General features: G+C 53.2%; 2 protein-coding genes across 5 annotated transcripts; one reads left to right on the forward strand and one right to left on the reverse strand.

The window, feature by feature from the left end:
• The first annotated feature begins 611 nt into the window (after positions 1 to 611).
• Positions 612 to 14,113, forward strand: RNF207 (ring finger protein 207). Of its 4 annotated transcripts, XM_035716015.2 has the most exons (19): positions 612 to 736; positions 843 to 1,952; positions 2,602 to 2,734; positions 3,800 to 3,944; positions 4,038 to 4,119; positions 4,194 to 4,269; positions 4,351 to 4,476; positions 4,884 to 4,930; positions 5,203 to 5,275; positions 5,364 to 5,432; positions 6,076 to 6,144; positions 6,265 to 6,362; positions 6,967 to 7,153; positions 7,308 to 7,493; positions 7,775 to 7,826; positions 8,325 to 8,442; positions 12,870 to 12,950; positions 13,448 to 13,652; positions 13,825 to 13,961. In XM_035716015.2, exons 2-19 carry the CDS (start codon positions 1,762 to 1,764, stop codon positions 13,828 to 13,830), a joined length of 1,944 nt encoding a protein of 647 aa, XP_035571908.1. In that variant the 5' UTR covers positions 612 to 736; positions 843 to 1,761; the 3' UTR covers positions 13,831 to 13,961. The 4 variants fall into 4 exon arrangements, with proteins under 4 accessions (XP_035571908.1, XP_048966496.1, XP_035571910.1 ...); XM_049110539.1 differs by having other exon boundaries at positions 631 to 1,952; XM_035716017.2 differs by having other exon boundaries at positions 636 to 1,952; positions 2,602 to 2,692.
• A 1,005-nt stretch (positions 14,114 to 15,118) lies between these two features.
• On the reverse strand, positions 15,119 to 23,869 carry ICMT (isoprenylcysteine carboxyl methyltransferase). The gene is made up of 5 exons (XM_025427329.3): positions 23,618 to 23,869; positions 22,782 to 22,870; positions 21,783 to 21,952; positions 20,810 to 21,027; positions 15,119 to 18,563 (listed from the first exon to the last, which is right to left on the reverse strand). The coding sequence occupies exons 1-5, from the start codon at positions 23,810 to 23,812 to the stop codon at positions 18,381 to 18,383; spliced, it is 855 nt and encodes a 284-aa protein (XP_025283114.1). The 5' UTR covers positions 23,813 to 23,869; the 3' UTR covers positions 15,119 to 18,380.
• Between the last annotated feature and the right edge of the window lie 209 nt (positions 23,870 to 24,078).

Below are 24,078 nucleotides of genomic sequence, written 5' to 3' on the forward strand. Positions count from 1 at the left end.
CCCAGGGCGCGATCCTGGAGACCCGGGATCGAATCCCACATCGGGCTTCCGGTGCATGAAGCCTACTTCTCCCTCGGCCTGTGTCTCTGCCTCTCTCTCTCTCTCTGTGACTATCATACATAAATAAATAAAAATTAAAAAAAAAGAACTTTGAATAGTATCTTGGCCCAACATTAGCCATTGTTATGAAGTTACTGCTGCTTGGAGCACGAATGCAACCTGGGAACCCTTGAGAGAACAGGTAGTTTACATCTAGAATTCACTTTTCTTTCCCTGTCAAACTCCTACTCCTATTCATCCTTCAAAACCCAGCTTGAATATTATCTCCTAGCTTTTTCATAAGACTTTATTGAGAACCTTCTGTGGGTCAGGCTCTCAGCTTGACTGATTTCAAGAGATGCAGAGACAGAGGCTGCTTTCCCAGAGCTCAGGTTTACACGTGCAGAGAAGGCAGATAATGACATAAGGATGGAAGGCACTCTGGAGAAAATCACTCTGGGATAAACAAGCACTAGCCAGGCCAAGAACAGCAGAGGGAGACCTGCCAGAAAAAGCTCAGAACCTCCTCTCCCTCCCAAGCCCAGCCCCTTTTTAAAAAAAAGATTTTATTTATTTATTCATGAGAGACTGGCAGAGACACAGGCTCCCTGTGGGGAACCTAATGCCTGACTTGATCCCAGGACGCTGGGATCACGACCTGAGCTGAAGGCAGACACTCAACCTCTGAGCCTTCCAGGTGCCCCACGCCCAGCCTTTCTTTTTGGGGAATTCGGATGGTAATGGGGGTTGGGGCTTTAATTATTTAGAAGCCTAGTAGGCGCGTTTCACTTCATTAAACTCAGGCGCAGCACCAAGAGGCCGTCCCTGACTCACCCAAGCTCTGGGGCTCTGAGAGGTCAGTGACTTGGCCTAGGGACCCCAACCAGCCAGGGGCCGGCCTGGGATTCCGCGCCAGCCCCCACGCTCTCTCCAGCACCCGCTGTCTGCAGAGAGGCGGTCGCTGCTCCCTGGCGCCCCGGATTGGCCGAGGACTAAATGGGGACCCGCTGACCCACTCGCGTCCCAGCTCCAGTCCGCAGGGAGAGAGCTGGCCCAGCCAGGGTGCCTCCGCACCCCTGGAGAGCCCGGAGTCTGGGTCGTCGGGTCCCGCCCCGTGCGGCGCTCCTGCGGCTCCGGGATCCCGGCTCCATCATCCCGGGCGGGGGCCAGTCCGAGCCTCGAACCCACGCCCCGTTCTTTCCAGCCCGGCCTTCGGCTCTGCGGCCGGATCCCTAGCTGGGCGCAGCGGCCGGCCTGGGAAGGGTGGGCAGGACACCACGCCCGGGCAATGCTGCGGCCCCGCACGGAAGGGGTGTCGCCTGCAGGTCACCCAGAGGACACCAGGACGGGAATTCCTGGGGTGGGAGTGAGGCGAGGAAGGCGAAGTGGAAATTGGAGAGGCTAGGCGTTGGATAGACCGGGACGCATTGCCGGGTCCTGCGGCCCGACCTCGAGGACCACCGAGGGGGTGCGGAGAGGAGGGGAGCGCGCACAGGACCCCTCCGCTCGCCCCCTGCCCCTTCTCCCTGCTCTGGACGCTCCAGACCCCAGCCCGGGCCTAGCTGCTTCCCGCTCCACGATCGCTGCACGCCCCGTCGGATCCAGGTAGAGAAGAGGGAGCCGCGCGCAGGCGGAGGAGGACTGGGTGGCCGGGCGCTGGCGGGCTCCGCAGCGGGTCCCCGCACCGGGCACGTCCGCCGCCTTCCTGAGCTCTCCCAGAAGATGTCGGGCGCTATCTTCGCGCCCCTGGACGGCCTGGGTGCCCTGGACGCCGCGAGCGGCCACCCGCTGGTGTGCCCGCTGTGCCACGCACAGTTCGAGTGTCCGTGCCTGCTGGACTGCTTCCACGACTTTTGCGCCGGCTGCCTGCGCGGCCGCGCCACCGACGGTCGTCTCGCCTGCCCGCTGTGCCAGTGAGTGCCTCAAAGCCCCAACGGACACCCCACCCTACCCCGGGAGATTGGCTCCGTGGGGCTGGGGAACAGGTGCAGGGCCGGCAAGGCTCTGACTCCCAGCTGCACCTGGCCCGCTCCCCTCAGCACTAGAATGCACGGGATCCCACCCATTATACAGAGCAGGCTCTCGGAGGTCCACAGTGACTGGCCAAAGGCCCTCCATAGAAAGCCAGGAGGCAAGAGGGAGGCTAGAACCCGGATCCTGTCAGGTCGCAATGCTGGTGCAGTACAGGTGCAGTACAGGATAGCAGCACAGCAGTTATAATGCTCCCAGAAATTCACTTCAGGGATCCCTTGAGTCTTAGGTCAACATAAGCAGGTTATGTTGGCTCAAGTTACAAGTGGTGTCCTTATATTTGTGCAATGCAGTGAGGGGCTGCTGGTGGGGGGGTTACCTTTGACATCCCAGGCTGCCAACCCCAAAGCCCCCAGGATTCACCCAGGACTGGGCAGAGGGAAGGACAGAGTCAGAGTGAGTACTAGCTGAGCTATTTATAGCAGATGCCCCACCCTATTTTTAGTTCCAGCCTGGAATGTGGGGGGTGGGAATGGTGATAGGGAGCCATTGGGAAGGGGCATCTGGATCTTGGCTGCAGCTTCTCCACAGACACCAGACGGCGGTGAAGGGCCCCAGCGGGCTCCCTCCGGTGGATCGGCTGCTGCAGTTCCTGGTGGCCAGCTCAGGGGATGGCACGGAGGTGGTGCACTGTGCCAACTGTGACCTGGAGTGCACTAAGCAGGCAGGGATGGCTGGGGGTGGGCTGGAACAAGGGGGCCAGGTTTGACAATCCTGATGCTCCCAGTGTGTGCCCAACATGTCCTTAGACAGTTGTCTGTCAGTGGATTCTCCAAAACCTAAAGCACCCTGCATCCCAAATGTGGGCCCCATTTTACAGGTGGGGTGACTGAGGTCCAGAATAAGTGACTTGAAACACTAGCCAGATAGTGGCAGAGTTTAAAGTCATTCAATTACTGGTCCCCAACCCAGGGTGGTATTGAGGCCTGGCACAGGGAGGGGAGTCCAGTGCTCTGGCTTGAGCCTGTCCTTGAGGGCCTCTGCTACCTGGGTAGCTATCCGCAGCTACCTGCAGCCCAAGGGGAAGGGAGGACAATGTGCTGTTGGGAAGGGGTGTTCCTGCCCACCCCTTGAGTCTATAAAAGACTAAGGAGCAGAGGCCAGGCTTCCAGACTCTGACCTGTGGAAGCCAGATTCGGTATCCCAAGTCTCAGGGGGACAGTGTTGCAGGAGCAAACGCTCGGAGTGTGCTGGGCAAGTGCTGGGATGAGTGAGATCTAACAGGAGAGAAACAACCAGCAGGAGGTTAGGGGCTGAAGGTAGGGAGAATAGGGGAGGAAATGGCCTTGAATGCCAAAGTAAGGAAATGGGGTCTGTGGTCTCATAACCACTGCTGGGGTCAAAGTCACAGCTGCGGTCCAAGACCTGGAACCCCCCCCCCCCCCGCCCTCGCCTAGGGAAGGGAACAATAGACCCTCATTCCCTTTTCTCTCCCAGCCATGTGTGACTCCACGTGGCCGGGGTGGCCACTTTCATCTGGCCACTATTGAGGGTGCCAAGGAGGGCTTGGAAAGCCTTCAAGCAAGAAAGTTTGTTGTAGGTGAACTGTTTAGGTCCCCACCCCTTCCCTGTCTCTTCTCATCTGTAAACGGGGTATATTAGAGCGTGGGGATCGCAGGAGAGGGCCACCTGTAGCCGTGCCTGCCCCAGGCTGAGACTGCTTGGTGCGGGCTCAGGCTCCCCAGCAGCCCGAGGGCAGGCTGAGGCCGCGCTCGGTCCTCCTCCTTAGGATGCGGAGACCACGTACTTCTGCAACACGTGTGGGCAGCCACTGTGCGCGCGCTGCCGCGAGGAGACGCACCAGGCACGCATGTTCGCGCGCCATGACATCGTGGCCCTGGGCCAGCGCAGCCGCGACGTGCTCCAGAAGTGCAGTGAGTGCGGCGTGCCCGTGGGGGCCTGCGGGGGCCTGCGGGGGCCTGACTGTGGCGGGCCTGCCGGAGCCCTCACTGGCGCTCCCGCCGCAGCGCTGCACGCGGAGCCCTACATCATGTTCTCCACCGACAAGAAGTCGCTGCTGTGCATCCGCTGCTTCCGGGACATGCAGGGGTGGGTAGAGGGCGCGGGAGGCAAGGGGGCTCTAGGGCGGCCGTGAGCTGGGCTCACACGCGGGCTCCCCGCAGGGAGAGCCGGGCGCACTGCGTGGACCTCGAGTCAGCATACGTGCAGGGCTGCGAGCGGCTGGAGCAGGCGGTGCTGGTGAGCGCGAGCGCGGGGTACCCAGTGCGCCGGGGGCCCGGGATGTGCGCGCCTGCCTGGCTGAGGTCGCCTTGTTGCCAGGCCGTGAAGGCCCTGCAGACCGCCACGCGGGAGGCCATCGCGCTGCTGCAGGCCATGGTAGAGGAGGTGCGGCGCAGTGCAGCCGAGGAGGAGGCCGCCATCCATGCCCTATTCGGCAGCATGCAGGTGAGGGTAGTGGGGACTGGACCCCACGGGCTGAGCATCCTCATCAGCCATGACCTGGTACCCACAACCCTCCCCCCCCAACCTGGCCTTGTGGGGTTCACTGTGTAGCAGGGTAGCAGGCACAGAACTACTTCCAGGGGTTACTTGGGCACAGTGGCCAGATGAGTTCCACCCCTAGGTGGTGCTAGTGGGGAGGGGTGGGAGGCTTCCCCCAGGAGGTGACATTTCAGGTGAGGGCACCAGGGCTCTCAGGTGGTGGGATGCAGGAAGGGAAAGCTAGGAGTCCAAAGACGGCGGTGGCCAGAGACAGAGACACAGCCAGCCCCTGTGCAGCTAGGACCCAGGAGTGGGTGAGTGCTGGGAGGCAGTGGGTGCATGCCCAGTCAGAAGCCGGCTGTCCCTCTCAGGACAAACTGGCAGAGAAGAAAATGCTGTTGCTGCAGGCTGTGCAGAGGTGAGTGGTGATGGGGTTTCCACCCCTGTGCCTTGGCTCTATACGCCTACCTCACTGCCTGGACCTGGGCAGACCCTGCCCCACCCTGGGGAGCGAGACCTCTGGGTGAGGATGGCAGGGTGACTCAGGATGCAGGGAAGTGGTGATGGAGAAGGATGGACAAAGGTGGTGGGGAGATGGAACTTCTGGCTTCTGAGGTCCCCACTATGTGGGGGTGAGCAGCACTCCCCTGGGAGATGAGGCTGCCTGCCCCCCACTCCTCCCACCCCCAGCCAATATGAAGAGAAGGACAAGGCCTTCAAGGACCAGCTCTCCCATCTGGCCACTCTACTGCCCACACTGCAAGTAAGGGGAACCAGGGATACAGGGCTGGGCACCCCAGCTGGGAGGCCTCCCTCCCCTGGCCAGGTACTGAGTGGTGTCCCTCCCACAGGTCCACCTGGTCATCTGCTCTTCCTTCCTCAGTTTGGCCAGTAAGGCTGAGTTCCTGGACCTGGGCTATGTGAGTCCCCCTAGCTCTTGAGGGGTCTCCCCCCTTCCCACCAGAAGCCCACCCTGCACACTCAAGACTGCCACCTCAGGGCTTGGCAGCCTGCCACTTGGCTGGACCAGGGCTCTCTGCACTTACCTTCCCCTCCTCCATGCCATCATCTGCAAACCATTTGGGGGGCAGCTGTGTCCCTTTTAAAAGGACAGCGAAGGGCAGCCCCGGTGGCACAGCGGTTTAGCGCTGCTGCAGCCCGGGGTGTGATCCTGGAGACCTGGGATCGGGTCCCATGTTGGGCTCCCTGCACGGAGCCTGCTTCTCCCTCTGCCTGTGTCTCTGCCTCTCTCTCTCTCTCTCTCTCTCAATAAATAAATAAATCATAAAATAAAATAAAATAAAGCGAAGCCTGAAAAGGAGCATGAGCTTCTACTCCCCCAAAGTGTGGAGTGTCTACTGGAGTCTAGCCACCCCCAACTTTCCTCTGGGGTTTGGGGCTGGGGTGGTGTGGGGTTCTGGGATGGTCCCAGGGAAGGGCTGGAGCCCCCAGTGCACAGCAGGTAAAGTGCCAAAGACAGCCTTGCCCGCAGGGCCCTGGGCCTCACTGTTGCCCCCCACCCCCCACTCCTACACTGGCCTGAGCATCCTCCTCCTGCTGCAGGAGCTGATGGAGAGGCTGCAGGGCATTGTCACCCGTCCCCAGCACCTCCGGCCAGCACAGAATAGCAAGGTACAGGGGCAGTGCAAGGGATGGGCTTGGGGGGTGAGTGGGCTTGAGAGGTGGGTGGGCTTGAGGGGTGGGTGGGCGGCAGCCAAAACAGCCACCTCACCACCTGCTCCTGTCGCCCAGATCACCAGTGACTACCGCGCTGAGTTTGCACGCTGCCTGGAGCCACTGCTGCTGCTGGGGCCTCACCAGGTGACAGGTGCTGGGAGCAGCACCAACATGTGAGCAGCTGGGGTGCCCTCCCTGCCATAAGAATGAGGTGTGGGGTGGCACCAGGTACCCCTCGCAGCAGGGACAGGCTGCTTGCCACCCTCCCCAAAGACTGGAAGTCCCTTAGGGACCTGACGCAGAGCCTGGTTAGGAGAGGATGGGAAGGACCTGGGTGCTGTCCCCAGTGGCCACTGCAGTCTCCACCACCAGGCTGCAGCATATAGAGACTGAAGGGGTGGCTTGGGATAAGGAATAATCCGGGCCCCAGTCTGGAGAGCCAGAGACACTGGAGGACTTCAGAGAAATGCCTGAGCTGGATGTATGTGCCAGGGACCCCAGGGCCCCAGTCAAGGGAGACAGGGCGTCAGGCCAAATGTCCAAAGTCCCACATGTGAGTGAACAGTTTACTCTCCAGCCAGGATTCTTGTCCATACACTGACATGTCCCTGGGGAGTTTTTAAAATACCACGCTGACATCCTTGGTCTCGGTGGGCCTTGCAGAGAGGCGTCTTTAGAGCTCCTGGGTGGTTGTGGTGTGCAGTCCAGGGGGAAGAGGCTGAGACCCTGGAGGAGACCCCCCCACACACACCGCATTCACAGTAGCTCTCTCCTCAGGCTAGCAGCAGGCTCAGGCTCCAAGGTGTTGATGGTGCCCAGCCGCCCTTCCCCAGTGGGAAAGACATTGGGGTCGCTGGTCCAAAAGCCCACACTGCACCGGTCCATCAGCACCAAGGTGCTGCTGGCAGAGGGGGAGGACACAGCCTTCACAGAGCACTGCCGCCACTATGAGGGCTCCTACCGGGTGAGTGGGGCCAAAGACCTGCAGGCTGGGAAAGGCCCTGTCCCCCTCTTCCTCTCACCAAAGTGCAGTGGCCGAATCTTTCCTGGCCACTTGGCCCTCATGGTGAACACAGCCTTGCAGGAACCACAGGGGCTCACCAGGTCTCTGTGCACAGCGCCTGCAGGCAGAGATACAGAACCTGAAGGACCAGGTACAAGAGTTGCACCGGGGCCTCACCAAGCACCACTCACTCATCAAGGCCGAGATCATGGGAGACATCCTGCACAGGTCCCTGCAGGTGGACGCACAGATTGCCTCGGAGTATGCGGCCCTGGAGGGGATGAGAGCAGTCTTTCAGGAGGTAAGCCCCTCTGCCCAGGCACTGAACACCACTGCAGCCCTGCCTGTCCACTTATACATGGGCTACCCGCAGACAGGAAAGGGGTAGAGGAAGAGGACCGTCGCCTGGTCCACCAGAAGACACTGGTGTGGCAGGCTCTGGATCCTGGGTCTCTGTTTCCTAGAACCGGGTGAACTAGCTCGGGGTGCCCTATGGCTCTGAGACGCTAGAGGACAGAAATGCCACCAATGGAAATTCCAACTCATGGCCATCTGTAACGTTCAACTCACTTTCTCTTTCAGATTTGGGAGGAATCCTACCAGCGGGTGGCTAACGAACAGGAGATTTACGAAGGTCCTAGGAAACTGCTGCTGGGTGCACCCCTGTCCTGGAGCTAACCCACAAGCTGGCGGGGCAGGAAGTCAGTTACCCACTAACCAGATACAAGCTCCTGTGCTCTTCCCCATAGTCTTTGACTTTGCCCCACAATTACTAATGCCCCAAAATGATGCACGTGAGGTAAGCAGGATGCCTTCACAAGTCTTAGGTTGCTCTTTAAGAGGCAATTGCTGGGATCCCTGGGTGGTGCAGCGGTTTAGCGCCTGCCTTTGGCCCAGGGCGTGATCCTGGAGACCCGGGATCGAATCCCACGTCGGGCTCCTGGTGCATGGAGCCTGCTTCTCCTTCTGCCTGTGTCTCTGCCTCCCTCTCTCTCTCTCTGTGACTATCATTTAAAAAGAAAAAAAGAGGCAATTGCTGAAGTAGTTGGGATATTTCAGTGGTGCCCAGCTTGACAGTAAAAACCTGAAGCCAGTAAGACAAGACCAAATGCTCTGGCCTTGGCCCCCACAGCCCAGCTCCATGACCTTCTCCAGCTGAAGCAAGAGAATGCATATCTGACCACCTTCACCAAGCAGATCACACCCTACGTCCGCTCCATTGCCAAGGTGAAGGAGCGGCTGGAGCCAAGGTGAGACCAGGGGGTGTATGCAGGGGACCTAAGATGCTTCAGAATGTGTGTGGGAAAGGAGCCACACATCCAGAAGAGCTCTTTTCAGGACGTCCGTGGGTCAGGTGATGAGGGTTTACTCAGGGCCTCCGGGCAGATCAGGTTCTAGACATCTCCAAAAACACAGAATGAGTGGGCTGCCTGGGTTTCTGCTTCTAGGTACAAAATCGCCCACCATTAGCCCTCAGGTATAGGTCAAAGCAAAAGATAGTTCTCTGGGGTGTAATAAGGGCCCTCATAAGGGCCCTCATAAGATCTGGGCAGCAGGACAGAAGAGAGAGCAGAGGTTCCTCACTACATGGTTAAGCCAAGTCTAGACAAGGCTAGGCTCTTAGCACTGTACTTGGGCATCAGAAAGTGTTACAGTGGCAGAAGGATGTTGGTGGCAGGTTCTCAGCGTGCCTGTCTCTTGAGTCACCTGGCTCCAGGGTGAGCTAGTTGCCCTGTTGGTCGGGTGCACAGCCCTCAGCCTGAGCTCTTCCTCTGCCACCCTTTGGGGGACTCCCATTTGCCTCGCTCCTGCCTGCGACCTGTTTCCTATAACCCACATTTCCTCTTTCATGGCTTGGTGTAGTCCATCACCCCCACCATAGCTCTTTGAACTAGGGGCCACAGGAGGTCTATATTTTGGACAGCACCAGTCTGAAACGTCTTTATTCTGCCTTCACACTTGACTGATAGTTTTGCTGGGTATCGGATTCTAGATTGAAATTCTAGATTGGAAATTACTCTTTTTTTGACAGCATGGTTGTATTATTTTCTAGCCTCCTAGGCTGCCTTTGAGAAGTTTGAAGGTGTTCTGATTCCTCATCCTTGTGACAAGACCTAGTTATTCTTTCTAGAAGCTTGTGGAATTTCCTCTGCTCCCAGGGTTTTTTTTTTTTTTAAGATCTTATTTATTTATTAATGAGAGACACACAGAGAGAGAGAGAGAGAGGCAGGCAGAGACATAGGCAGAGGGAGAAGCAAGCTCCATGCAGGGAGCCCGACGTGGGACTCGATCCCGGGACCATGGGATCACACCCTGAGCCGAAGGCAGATGCTCAACCGCTGAGCCACCCAGGCGGCCCTGCTCCCAGGGTTCTGAAACTTCCCACTGGTGAGGGTCTACTTCCATCCACTAGACAGGACTGGACTGGTGGGTCCTTTTAGTTTGGAAGTTCATGTCCTTTAGTTTTGACACATGTCTTTTTGAACCAGTGAGTTGATTTCATTTTTGCTTTTTCTGAATGCTCATGACTGGAGATTGGCTTTTCTGGGTTGGCCCTCTGATTTGCCTTCCAGTGTTTTCTCCTCTTTCTCTCTGCTGTACTTTCTGTGAGATGTCCTTATTCTTCCAACCCTTCTACTGGGTTAAAATTTTTTTTTTTTTTTTTTTTTTTTACTGAGTTAATTTTTAAGAACGTTTCCAAGAGCTGTTTTTAAATTTTCATTGCTTTCCATTTCCAAGGGCTCCTGTTTTCTTTTTCTTTTTTTTTCTTTTTTTAAGATTTTATTTATTGGGCAGCCCGGGTGGCTCAGCGGCTTAGCGCTGCCTTCAGCCCAGGGCGTGATCCTGGAGTCCCGGGATCGAGTCCCACGTTGGGCTCCCTGAATGGAGCCTGCTTCTCCCTCTGCCCGTGTCTCTGCCTCTCTTTCTCTCTCTGTGTGCTTCTCATTAATAAATAAATAAAATCTTTAAAAAATTATTTATTTATTTATTCATGAGAGACACAGAGAGGCAGAGATGCAGGCAGAGGGAGAAGCAGGCTCCATGCAGGGAGCCCAATGTGGGACTCAATCCCAGGATTCCAGGATCATACTCTGGGCCAAAGGGAGGGGTTCAACCACTGAGCTACCCAGGGATCTCAAGAGCTCGTTTTCTACCTTGGACTTTTTTCATAGCCTTCTGCTGTTCATGGCCATGGTTACCCCTCAGAGGCTAATAGGTGTGTGTTGTTTCTTTCTCCCTTGTCAGCTTCTTCCAAGTTGTTGTTTGGTTTTCTATCTTCCATGCTAAAGGCTTTTCTCAGGTCTTTGATTAGGAGCAGGGGTGGAGGAGGGCAGGAGCAGACTGATGCTCAGAGCACATCAGTGGCACTTCAATGCAGGGGATTGGGGTGGGCAGGGCTTTCTTGTGTTTCCCTAGTCTCCTTCCTGAAGGCCACCATGGGGGGCATTTGCAGGCACACCGGTTTTTCTGCAGTTCTCACCCGTGTGGCACCTCCCAGAGGCTAACCCTTTGTGGGCTGCAGGGTAGGGGAGCGGCAGTTGCTCCAAGGTAGGGGTCTTGTCACCCCACCCCCAACTTGTGTCCTGTCCTCCCTGTTGCAGAGGCGAGGGGGCTGCCAGCTGCTGGGTCCCCTAGGATTCGGTGGTGTGAACCAAGTTGGGCCTCGGCTGGTCCCGATGTCCATTCTGAACTCAGCTTTCTCATGTCTACTGAGGTAGTTAACCGCTGTCCGCGTGCCCTCCAGCTTCCAAAATTTTGGTGTTATCCTTTTCTGTTCTCAATCTGGAGTTTTCTTCCCATTGTTTTGGCCTTTTTACTAGAATTGTAGTAAGTTTGAGGAAGAAGGGAGATTAAAGTGTGTGCAATTACATGTTCGTCCAGAACTGCTGAGCCACCCTTCAAGTGACTCTCCTGGCACATGTGCAGAGAGAGGTTAGACTCGGCATAGCTCCTGCACCGTTGTGATGCAATCCTGGTCTATCCAGGCCTGGTTGCAATGTTGTCTCCTCACCTGGCATTCAAAGTCGTCACCTGGCATTCATACTCCACATACTATGCAATTCCATTTATAAAACCTCAAAACTGGATAGAACAAGTGATTGTCCCCAGGGGCCTCTGGGTGGAGGTGACATTCTGCGTGCTGCCTACTCAGCTTGTTCAGGCTGTGCACATGTACCAAGCCTCATTCTTTTTTTGTTTGTGCACATTTTCTTCTGGTGCTCTGCTTCGGTGAGAAGCTACTTCACATAACATGCTCCTGCCCACCTGTCTCTGGGGAGGGACATGGCGCCTTTGGTCAGTGTTGGCAAAGGGAAAGCTCAGGCTACAGCCCCGCTCCTGGAGGTTTGGAGGGTGGTGGGAGGCTGCCTGCGTCCCTTCCCAGGACACCAGGTGTCTGGCATTGTTGCCTCTCCTTTCTCCTCTTCCATCTCTTCCCCCAGCCTGCTCCCACAGTGCTGTCATCAGCAACCGCTGGCTGCAACTTGGTCTCTCAGCAGCGCCTCTGAGCAGGGTCCGGCTGCTGACCTCACCATGCTCCTCTCTTGCTTCCGAGGCAGCCCATGCTTGTTTCCCTCCTGCCACTCAGGCTGTCCCTTCTTAGACTGCCTGGCTGCTCTGCCATCTCTGCTCGGTGCCCAAGTATCAGCTTTCCCCAGGGCCCAGTCCTAGGGCCTCTGCTCATCCCACACCCTATGCTTAAGGGACTTCATCCAGAGGCACCTGGGTGGCTCAGTGGTTGAGCATCTGCCTTTGGCTCGGGTCCTGATCCCCGAGTCCTGCATGAGGTTCCCCACAGGGAGCCTGCTTCTCCCTCTGCCTGTGTCTCTGCTTCTGTGTCTTTCATGAATAAATTTAAAAATCTTAAAAAAACAAAACCAATACAAAATAGAAGTCTCCCAACTTTAAAATCCCACTGTGACAATCTCAAAGCCCTCCCCAGCACAGGCCCTCCTGAGCTCCAGGCTCCTAGCTGCCCCTTCCTGGGGGTCTCCACTTGGGACACATCATAGGTACCTCAGATCCCCCAATGGCATCACATCACCCATCGTAGATGGCCAAGTGAGAAGACCAAGGGACTTCTGATTCCTTTCCTCACTCCGTTTCCAACCAACCCCCAGGTCCTACTGACACAACAGTCTCAGCCCAGTGTTGTCCCCATGGCAGCCCCAGGCCAGGCCACCAGCACTGACCTTCTTTCGCCCCTCTAGGGTGTTCCATGGCCAGCAATCTTCTTAAAGCCTAAAATTCCCATTACTCCAGGTCCTGACAGCCCTTCTGGGACCCTCCTTGTCCACCTTCAACCAGCCCCTCACCACCCCAGTCATAATGGTCTTCCAGTTCCCCAGAAGTCAGACCATTTCCCCCTTCCTAGCCTCTGCCTGGAATGTTCTTGCTTCAGACTGTCCCAGGGATCCTTGTCACAGGTCTCCACTCCTGCCATTTCCTGCTGCCTGGCCCTGTAATGATTTCTTCCCAACCTCAGCATGTCTTCCTGACCACAACATAGCTGTCATGAGAGCAGTGCCGGTTCTCAGTCAATATCTAAGGATCCAAACCCTAGGCAGGCCCTGGATTGTCTCTTTCAGTTTGGTCCTGACTAAAGAGGGAGCTAAAGGACAGGCAGTGGCCCACTCTGCTGCCTTCAAGCCTCCTGAGAACTGTTCCTCTCACACAGGTTTCAGGTGCCAGCGGACGAGCAGTTGGGGTACCTACAAAACATGCATGATGACAGCACCAACGGTGAGACTCAGGCCAGGTAAGGCAAGTCTCTCCAGTCCAAGTGGTAAGTGATTCAATCTCAGGGACAAACATGGGGCACAGAGACAGGCCCCAGGTTTTCCCATTTGGCCCAGGCTTGCCGATGACCAGCTCTACGGCCTTGGCTGGGTCTGTTTGTCAAAAACGGGGCCAGAGAGGTTCCCAACCTGGACAGTGTATTCAGAGATGACAGATGTGACCTGCATTCTAGAATTATAAATGGCCCTGGCTGCTGCCTGTAGCACGCACAACACTGAGGGCTGCAAGCACAGCAGACTGGCCTCACATGCACTTACACGAAGTGACTCAGATTCACTTAAATGAGAAAAAGTGACTGAGGCTCATCTCTCGATGTGAGAGCATCCCTATTCACTGAAGACACGGTGTTTGCCAAAATACTTGCCAGAGGGAAAAATAATGCGCAGGGAACAGATACATCGCTGTCATAGGCTGCTCTCTTAGTATTTTGCTCTCAGTGAAGTGTGCTCGTCACAGGGGAGAAGAGGACTGCAGAAAATCAGAGCTGGCAGGTCCTGGAGGGCCTGGAGCAGTCTGCTGCTCTAGAGTGGCTGGAGACAGAACAGAAACTAGTCTCACTCTCCCTGCCACCACGTTCTGCTCAGATGCTCCAGGGCTGTCAGTTCAAACCTGTTGTCACCACAAGGCACTGAGAAGGCCTGAACTGCTTGCTGATATTTTGGTAACTAAAAATCATTAGAAATGAGAGAAGAATGCTTTAGGAGATGATAAGGTTCTGGTTCACCCACTGGTGCCTTCCAGAAAGGCTTAGCATTCCACAAACCTCAGCCTCAGTGGATGTCAGCGCTGGCATAGGGGGGTGGCGAGCAGAACTCATGTCAAGTGTTCTTTAGGAATGACCTGGTGAGTGTCACAGAGAAGAGAGAGAAAATACCAGAACCCAGAGGGAACAGCAGGACTCTGAACAGCCTCACAGAAGAGCCTCCACTCAAGAATAAAGATCCTCATAGACCCAGGCAGAAAAATGGGGGTGATGTCCCCACACGGAGAGAGCACCCGACTTAGCAAATGGGACTGGTCCTGAGGGTTGGGCATTTTACAGCATGCACATCAAGACTGGAATGTTTAAGAAAAAGTTGTTCCCATCATGAAATAAAGGGTAATCACTAATCAGCAGAAAAATCCAGAGTCTGATGGGTCCTAATTTCAGATTCTTTGGCTAAGTGAGCTAAGCTTCACTCTTCCCTGCGTTCACATTGCACAAAGCCTTGGTCCTCATCATGGACACTGGGGACGACCAGTCCACGTGGAAAATGTGAAAAAAGTGAACATCCAGTGCAAGTCCTTCACCACTCTGGCATCTCTGTAACGTCTGTGTGCGGGTGCACCTGTCTAAACTTTAGATAACAAGACTACAATACTGTGTGGCACCTGCTCCACCTCAAATGAATTCAGGGTGTCCTGAACCATGGCCCTGCTGGCAAGTTCTACCCAGTAATCTAAGCACTGACTCAGCAAAAATGAAAAACCATTGCTCCAGTTTTCTCCTTTCAGGCAAGTACTGAGTTCACCAAGTGAAGGAGAAGAGGCTGGCGGCATGTGTGGCAGGAGATGGTCGCGACAACTTCTCCACAACTTTTCCCTGCTTTTCCAGACGACTGTCACTCTCTTGTGTTCACCTTCTATTGAAAGTAAAGGACAATCCAGAAGTGACTTTCCCACTCCTGCACAGTGCTGCTTCTATCAGGTGCAACTTCAGGTGCTTAAAAAGGAAAATTAACCCAGATGACCTATAATTTAAAGTTTTGGAGGTAAAATGCCCACACAGTCACATTTTAAGCAGATATCCAGCTTGATTCGGTAGTTCCAACAGTGAATGGCTTCCATACGCCAGGTCGGCCCACAATGAATACATGAAAACATCACATCAATACCCAACACCTCTGCACCTGCTGTTCTGGAGCATTGGCATTCTCATTCAAGAGCATCACAAACCCACAGGAGCCTAAAGGGCAGGAGGAACCTGTCTAAGGAACTGGTTAGAGATTAGAATTCAGAATGGAGTTGAGTGGGCCAAAATACCAAACCAAACCAAAATACATCTGGTTTTGTGCTGTAGGTACCAGACATTTCTTAGCCAGAGGGGACATGATCTTAGTTTCTATATCCCAGACAATCACACTATGGTTCATAGTGAAATCAAGTACAGTTTTATTTAAGAATTGGAAAGAATATTCAGTATCTGTGAAAGAAAATCCAATTTAAAATATTTAAATAAACATTTCTGCATGTAAAAAGAAGAGTAGAATAATTACTCCATTAAATTACTCTCCTAGCTACGGGACGGCTTCCTCTAGAGCAAGCGCTTGGGATCACCCTGAAGGCTGGCCCTCCAAGCCCAGGGCAACGCGTCAAGCTCTCACAGCAGGGCACAGAGAGCAAGCCTCTCCCACCAACCTCATCAAGTCACTATAGAAGCGAGATACGGTGGGAGAGCACGAGTATCTAAGGCAGTAAGAAAGTGCAGAGAAGGGACAGTGGTTTACTGTACCTACTACAGAGGGACTGCTACCAGATGAGCTTGAGCTACGGCCAACCCTCCGGAGCCTAAGCTATTAACACATGTATTGATTTAGGAATATTTTCCTATCATGTCAATCACTCAGAGTGTTAAATAAATGGAAAGGATTAATAATAAAGTGTAGTCTTTAGGCTCAAGAAGCAGTTCCTACAAATGATGAAGGGACAGTGGGGTATGCTGCCTTTTGCTTTCAGCCAAGCTCACCCTACTCACTACCCCTTTTCTGTAAACTGCTATTCTCAGCCAGTCTGCAAAGCTTCATAGAATGTTTCATTTTACGCTGCTTCAAAGTAGCTTTGCTCTGTGCATTGCCTTTTTTCCATTTAAGAATCTCCACTTTAAAACCCACAATGGAAAAAGTAAGTCATCTCTTGACAGTTTCTTAATTTGAGGGAACTGGTGATATGGCCTTTACCCAAAAAGCTTTTGGGAATACCCAAAAACCCTGTACTTCATTAACCTGATTCTCTGCTGTGTACACTGTCATTGCTAAATTTACAAAGTTAAAAATAATCTGGAAATGTCAGTACTAGATGAAAGTCAATCACTTGCCAAGTCCTCCCCCTATGTAGTTCATCTTTTCTCCCTAAGTAACTGCTGACTTCTGTCCTGGGTATACAAGTCAGGGTGGGAGTGTCTCCCTACTCTGGCCCAGGGGATTGCTCTTACAGACCAGGTGGTAAATGGCAGCATCTCACTACAAAACACCAGGCCTACCTTCTGAGCTCAAGGGCCTGGCAAGAAGGTGGGTTTCGTGAACTCCAGCAGGTAGACAAAGTTGAGATCACCAAATGCCAACATCTTCCAACTTTCTGTCCATAGAGCCAGGGGCCATCATTAGCTGCTCTCCATCTATTAAAGATAACTTCACAGCATCCCCCTGGGAATGAAAGCTGGATCCAATCCTGCTATATGCAGCACAGAACTTTCCCTCCAGGAGCTGGGGGTGGCTGCTGAAACCCCAGCCACGCCCTCCTCCATTCTGTAATCCTGATGAGTGGAGTTTACTTTGCTAAGTGTGGTCTGGAGAACAAATCAGAACTGATTCAACTGAAGTTCCCAGAGTAAGTGCATGTGGACGTCCCACTGGGGAGTGTTCGTGTCAGTGGGACCCGTTGCTGAGAGCTCCAGCAGTGGCCTTGGCCGGCCTGGGTGTGAGGCCCTCTCAAGGGCCAATGGTAGGGTCCACTCACACCAGAAGAGTGTCATTCCAGTTATCAACAAACCCGTAAACCTCTTTGGTATATATAATAACGAAAAAATTCATTAGGCCATGAAATCTAGAAATCAATAATATTTCTGAGTTGGTAACATGCTCTTTTGAACACACATTTCCAGGGTCTGGTACAGCTAACCAGGGTCCATGTCTGTGCAATCTCACACAGTACAGATTCCATTTATGCCATCTCTCTTATCTATGTATTAAAAAGGTTTGACGTTGTTCTTCTAAGTTTTCACAACACCCCTATGAGGTAGGTGGTATTGACCCCATTCTACGGATGGGGAGTCTAGGCACGGAAAGGTTAAGTGGCTCCTTGAAGCCGCTGGGTGCGTGCAGCGTGGCAGCTAGGCAGCACTGCAGCCAGGGGCGGCCGCTGCCTTCATGCGCGGGCTTCGTTCGCGCCACCTCGAACTGCAGGAAGGATTTCACGTGGAGACCAAGGCCCTCTCTTGTCCAGGATTCACAAGGGTCTTAAAGCTGATGTGTTTAAAGCCAACCATTCTCCCCAGACTTGAAAAAAATACTGACTAAATCTCATTTGGGATCACTTGCTCTATTTAAGACTTTTGTGAGCTGTCTTGCTTGAATTGTGTATAGATGCTTGAACCCCTTTGGAAAAGACAGTCTGAAATGGCATTAGTGTTGGTGGAATTTTGAGAACAGAACATAGAAGTCAATACTTAATAGATTTCAATTGAAACACAAAAATATAAGCTATGATGCGATGAGACTAAAATCCCAAATAAATGGAGAACAGTACTTCCCAAAGTTTAACAATGCCTTACACAGAGCGGTGTGCAGTTAGCATTTCTTGGATAAAAGAAAAACGACACATCTCTGACAAGCGTGCCACTGATACCAGCCCCTCCTGGGAGAAGAGCAGGAGCCGAGATCCCAGAGAAAGCCACAGGGGCCCACAGTATCCCTGGCGTGGGTGCCCTTGTGAACACAAAGCCACTCAGCCAAATTGCCTGGTGGTGTCCATGCTGCCTTTCTGCCAAACAAAAGTTGGGGCCAAAACACCGAATCCCCTTTGAATTTATACTGCTATTTATAAAAAATAGATATGTCAATACGATTAAATATATTAAGAGCCAAAGTGCCTTATAAAGAATTATTTTTAAAACTGTATAGATGCTCATGCACTTAAGCACAGAAATAAGGAGGTCGAAGCTGTGCTGTTTGTGTTTTTCAGTTAAGGATTTTGAATGTATTTCTAACACTAAGCACTGCTGCCCACATACCCCTTCCTGCCAAAGAAGCCTTACTCAACGTAATGAGTCCACCTCTCTTCAGGGGTCTTGGTTACACTAAATACCTCGTGGGGGTTGGTGCGTGGCCTGGGTTCTCACCAGGGCCCTTCTGGAGGGGCACTGTAGAGTATTGCTGTTATTTGCTCCTTGTCCATCTTTGATCTATGTCCTACCTTGATTCAGCCCAAGAACAGATTGCTCTAGGGTGTGGGGTCTTTTGGTCCTAAGGCCTTCTGACCATTTGGTCTTGAGTGATATTCCAGAAGAGTAATTGGTGACATAGAAAATGGTTCAGAGACTCCATTCGGCAGAGTGGCTGACCGGAGGCAGCGTGGGCCCGGGCTACGTGCAGAGTGGAGGCCCCTCGGCCCAGCCTGGCCCGCTCCTGCAGTGTTATAGTTCCACCTTGACCCCTTTTATAAAAGGCAGGCCTGTGGGCACCCGCTTCTTATATTCCAGGTACTCCTCTCCAAAAAAGTGAATTAATGAGATCTCCTCTTCTTCCGTTCGATCTCGGAAGAATCGCCACACTGTCAGAGCATAGCCAACGCCACAGATGGGATTACACAGCATCACCTGGCGGGGGACACGAAGTTGATCAGGGTCAGAGTGTCCCGACACTGAGAACTCCAGCAGCACCTGCTGCTCCTGAATATCCACAGAGGATTTCCTGCCAAGGGCCCAGGGACTCTTAAAATCCTATTGGGGTCTTTGATATCTGAGGCCATTCGCTAAAACCTTACTACTATCTTCACAAACAAACTAAACATTCATCACGGTAGCTTCTTTTCTTTCTTTCTTTCTCTCTCTCTCTTTCTTTCTCTATTCTTTTTTAGAAATTTTAATTTTTTATTCATGAGAGACAGAGAGAGGCAGAGACATAGGCAAAGGGAGTGGCAGACTCCATGAGGGGAGCCCAATGTGAGACTTGATCCCAGGACCCGAGGATCATGCCCTGAGCCAAAGGGAGACGCTCAACCATTGAGCCACCCAGGCACCCCTCGGTAGCTTTTTTCAGACACTATTCTGTTGTTCCTCTTATGTGAGACAGATCTAAAAAAAATTAAAAGATCAACTTCTTGGATTTCAGTCCTCAGGGTGGTGACAGCAACTCCTGCCCCCACCCCAGGGGCTCCTAGCCTGCCCCTTCCTGTTCTATGCACGCCACCCTCACCTCTCAACTGCCTTGTCCCCTGCCCCTGGCCCCCCCGGCCTAGCCCTGTACCACATACACTGCTACCATGAAATCACTTTTCTTCAAACCATTCCCCTGCCCAAACCCAGAAAAGCAGTGCCCTGGCCACTTCCTCCAGTCCCCTTCCACTGGACTGTACCTACTTTTGACTACCTCTCTCTCACATCTTTACTTCTGTGGTTTTCTTACTTTGAGAACATCCTCCCCACTGATCCACTGCCAAATAGTCCCTCCAGGCCAAAAACATCTTCCAGCTCTCAGGAATTTCTGTGCTGTGTGGGAAACCCAACACTCCACTCCTGCCCACTCTGATGGACCCCCACGGACACGTATCTTCCACAAGTGGGCAACTTTCACCCAGAAAGCCAGGCACATGTCCTTGACTTCTTATTCCTATCACTGCTTACTAGGTACTTAACTGTATTTCAAGCATAAGCTAAGCCCTTTACAATGAATAAGCTCTCAGGGTGAACCTCTGAGGCACTGCCCTCCTCACTTAATGTGTGTGGGCAGAGGCCAAGCAGTCAACGTGAGAGCCAGACTGGCTCTGTCAGTGATGCTGGAGCTTGTGCCGTCACAGCCAGCACACATGTGCGGCTTCTCGACATATCCTATAGCGGGATTTCCCAAATGCAGCCTATTCCTGAGCCCTGAAATCCATTCAGTGCATCATAAATAGCATTACAAGTAACAAGATAGAATAAGTATTTTGTACATGACAAGTATTATCCTGGGAAAGACCTGTTCCATATTTATACACATGTGTACTAGGTCACAGGCACAGAGACCTATGGTCACAGAGCACTTCTGTATGTGGGTAGCATCTATGGTAAATGACATGATTCAACTACAATCAACTTATTCCCAGGGAATATGATTGTTGATGCAGGAGAATCCTAAAGTTTCAGAAACACAAGTATTAAAGTAAATCCTGTGCAGTATCCTGCTCCTTCTATACCATCGGGGGTCAGTAGAGAGTCCCCAACAGATCATGCATTGCCAATGGAATGCTTGGGAAAATCCAGACTGGATTTTCCCAAAGAGATGAGGAGTTTCCTAAACTCTGGTCACATTCTCTGGTCTTTCTAGGACCAAAAGAATGTATTCAAGAGCCAATGGGCAGGAAACAAGGCTCGGTCTCTAAACTGAGATAGAACAAGCCTCTGTAGCTCATATTAAATCTAATCCATGACCTTGGCCTCATCAATACCAGCTTCTAATGAAAATCAGAATCCCCTTGAGCAGCAGAAGGCTTTCTCTCCTCAAAGCACCCACTGAAGTGCTCCTGATCGAACTTAAAGAAGCAGGGAAAGGGTACTGCAGATGGGGGTCACAGCACCTAGAATTGTCAGGAGTTTACAAATTTAGAACATCCAGATTTTAGGTACATAGTAAAAAAACATTAAGGGCTACATCAGTTCTTCTGCATTTTATTTTGTTCTCACTTGAAACATGGCAGGTGGCTCATGCACCTATTTAAAGGAGACCAACAACATAACATAATAAATCCACTGAAATCCACTGAACTGTACATTTTGAAATGGTGAATTTTATGTTATGTGAATTGTCAAGTTTTAAGAAAAGTAAAAAAGATTAAAGGCAACCACTGTCATTTCTGATACTGTACCTGGGTTCCAATACTCCAGTAAAACCACCCAACATACGAAGGATGCCGGAACCAAGCGTACACGCCACTTGTCACCAGAGTGTGGGTTTCTGATTTTTCATTCTGCACCACGTGATTGAAATTGGAGCCAGCTGTGAACATCGCTGCTTTCCTCAGACATTCTCCAAAGACCACCATCAGCAGCCCCATGGCACTGAGCCAGGTGATCTGCTTCAGTTCTGGAGGAGAGACATGTGACAAACAGGAAGTGAAGACATGGGACTGTGGAGCTCCCCCTGTGGATGCTTAAGAATTAGCCTGTTTTTCCAAGGCGAGCAACATTAGGAAACATGCTAGTGGGCAATTAGCATTTGTCATCACATTAAAATTTAATTATAAGCAAAACACATTCCCCTAAGTTGTGCTGTTCATCTGTTTAAAGTGCCAACAACCCAATTAGAGCTTCATGGCAAAGACCTGATGGGCTCCCCATCCGTGTCCTTCTGCCACATGCCCCCCTCCTTTCCTTGGGGACAAGGACAGCTAAGTGAAGCAAAGAAGGATCTAGTGTTTCCCACCCTGGCCCTTTACTGAATCCTGGGAACCACATATATTTTACTTAATTTGCTGCAGAAAGTTCAATTTGAGAGGTTTTCACTAATAAAATCTTCACGTGAAAAAGTCTCAAGTCACAGAAAATGAGCAGATGCAGTTGGCTGACTGTAAAATTAGGATTATGGCTATCCCAGGTTGGGACTTCATATCAGACAATGCAGTATGTTATGGAAGGCTTAAGGCAACATGTCCTCCATTCAAAATCCAGAAGTGGAATTCACAAGCTCTGCTTGTCCTTTATAAAGAGCTTAGTGAGGACAGAGATCTGGGGAAAATCGCTCCAGGAGATTATACCTGAGAGGTGAACCCATGTCACTGCCCTCAGGCCTGCACAAAAACCACCCTTCTCCCTTCCAGAGGGGAGAGCAGACACACTGACCTGGCCAAAAGATATTTTCCAGTGTGAACTCTATCCAAGAAGAAAGAGCAGCTACTGTATACTCCAGACTGTGATTCAGGAGAAAGGAATCCAAGGATAGACTTTTGGGATTATTGACTGCTGTGACTAAGTATTCAGAATAATGGAATAGTGACAAGGAGCACATATACCTATTAAAAAACAAAAAGAAAGAAAGGTAAGTGGGGGGCAAGGGAATCAGGTCAGTCATAAGTCAATGTACAGACTTGGGTTCAGCAGAACTGTCTGTGAATTCTACGGAATTCTCTGAATTCTGCTTATAATTAATTCAACGGGAGGAGCTCCTGTTGTCGCCTGAGAGTGGACATCAGGCATCCACAAGTAGAATGTAACAGGCCAAACAAATATTGGTGGGAAGGCATTATGAACCCTTCCGTCCTTTAAAAATGATACTACACACAATAAAAATACAGAAGTGGGACATAATCAAAACAAATCAGCGATGTCTGTGGAATACAAAAATTCAACAAAACAAGTAATTCCAGCAAAGAAGGATTAGACGGCTCAGAGTATTGATCACAGGAGATAAAGCTTTTTACCTTGAAGCCACTGGTTCATATCCAGGTGAGGGACTAGAAGGCTCAAAGGCCTGAAATCATAGCGTAGGGGAAAAATCCTACACTGGCCGTGGGGGATGCACTAGATGTGACCTAATAGAAATTAGAGATGGAAAAGGCCTGTGAAGATGAGCCAGAGCCTTGCCCCTTCCTGTCACCTCTTCTGGGAAGGGCTCGCCACAGTACTGATGAGGGCACTGACGGGGAAGGCGCCAGGGAGACCTGTCTGTGCCTGCAACAGAAGCAACCAATGGGCACAAGTTCTAGGTGGAAGTTAGAGACCGGATAGGATCCTAAACAGGTTTCGGCCAAAGAGGAGACACGGGGATGAGGAAATACCAGTCCTGACCCTCTGATCCTTCCACCCCTGCCTCAAAACCATTGTTCCCAAAGTCCTTCTTACCAGCCAAAGTGATTCCAAGAAGACTGGCTGAAACTTAGCAACATGCCGCAGCCGAACACAAAGCCGAGGAAACAAGCTCGGATGGCTATCTGAAACAGACCAAGAAAGCTCAGTCACCTACCTGGCTGTTCCCTGAGCACACACCCTACTCCTTAGTTAACAGGCAGAGCTGGCGGGCTCGGAGATTAACAGGGCAAAGCAGGGGTGCCGGCGTTCAGATCCCGCAGCCACCCCGCTCTGGCTGTGTGGCCATGGGCACGTTACCCGGCCTCTCTGGACCTCCGGCCGGCCTACATACAGAACGCAGCTACCTTTTAGGATTGCTGCGAGGAGCGCCCACGTAAAGCACTTAAGAGTGAGTGCCTTGTAAGTTCCGGTTGCCATTACTCTTATTGCTGTCACTAGTCAGGGCCAGCCGTGGGCAAACCGCATGAACCTTCGGCCGGATTCTCCCCGGACCACGCTGCGAATGTGGTCGGGGCAAGCGGGCCTCTGCGCCCGGCCCCCTCCAGGAAGGTGCGGGGGCATCCGACCTGAGCCTCGGCAGCAGGTAAGTCCCCACACCTTCGATTACATAAAGGAGCTCGTGGGCCCGCTCCCTCCGCACCCCACGCGCCTCTGCCGCAGCTGCGGGGCCGCGCCGACTGCAATTTCCCACCCACTCTGCCGGAGCCGGGCGCGCCGGGGTCCCTGCCGCCGCCGCAGCTCAGCGAGCAAGCGCACACCCCGGGGAGGCGGCCCAGCTCCCCGCCCAGCTCCCCCGAGGGGACGGGGCCCCGCGCCCAACCCGCCCGGCCCGGCCCGGCCCGGCCCGGCCCGCCTCCGCCCGGCCGCACCTGGTAGCGCGGTGGCCGGTAGAGCAGCAGCAGCAGCGCGTTGAGTCCGGCCACGTAGAGCGCCAGCCCCGTGCGGCCCTGCAGGCCGGCGCGCGTGAGCAGCGGCAGCGCGAGCACCGAGGCGCCCAGCAGGAAGGTGGCCAGGCTGAGGCGCGCCTCGGAGCCCGGCGGAGCCCGCGCCGCGCAGCCCGCCATGGCGCCGGGCGGCCGACTAGCTGGCGACGGCGCCGGCTGTAGCCCGGGGAAACCCGCCCGCCGCGCCTGCGCACTGCGCCGCCGCCGCCGCCGGCCGGGAAGCGCCGCTGCCGGCAGCCGCGCGCCTCCCGCGAGCTCTCGCGATATCGCCGCGCCGCGCGGCCGGCGCTCGGCTTTGGCGGGAGCGGCCCCGCCCCGCCGGCCCCCGGGAGCCCTCTCCCTGCCCTCCCCCGCCCCCCGGGACCCCCTGACCCAGGCCTAGCGGC

This window comes from Canis lupus, chromosome 5, assembly GCF_003254725.2.
Source record: "Canis lupus dingo isolate Sandy chromosome 5, ASM325472v2, whole genome shotgun sequence".
Classification (NCBI taxonomy): Eukaryota; Metazoa; Chordata; class Mammalia; order Carnivora; family Canidae; genus Canis; species Canis lupus.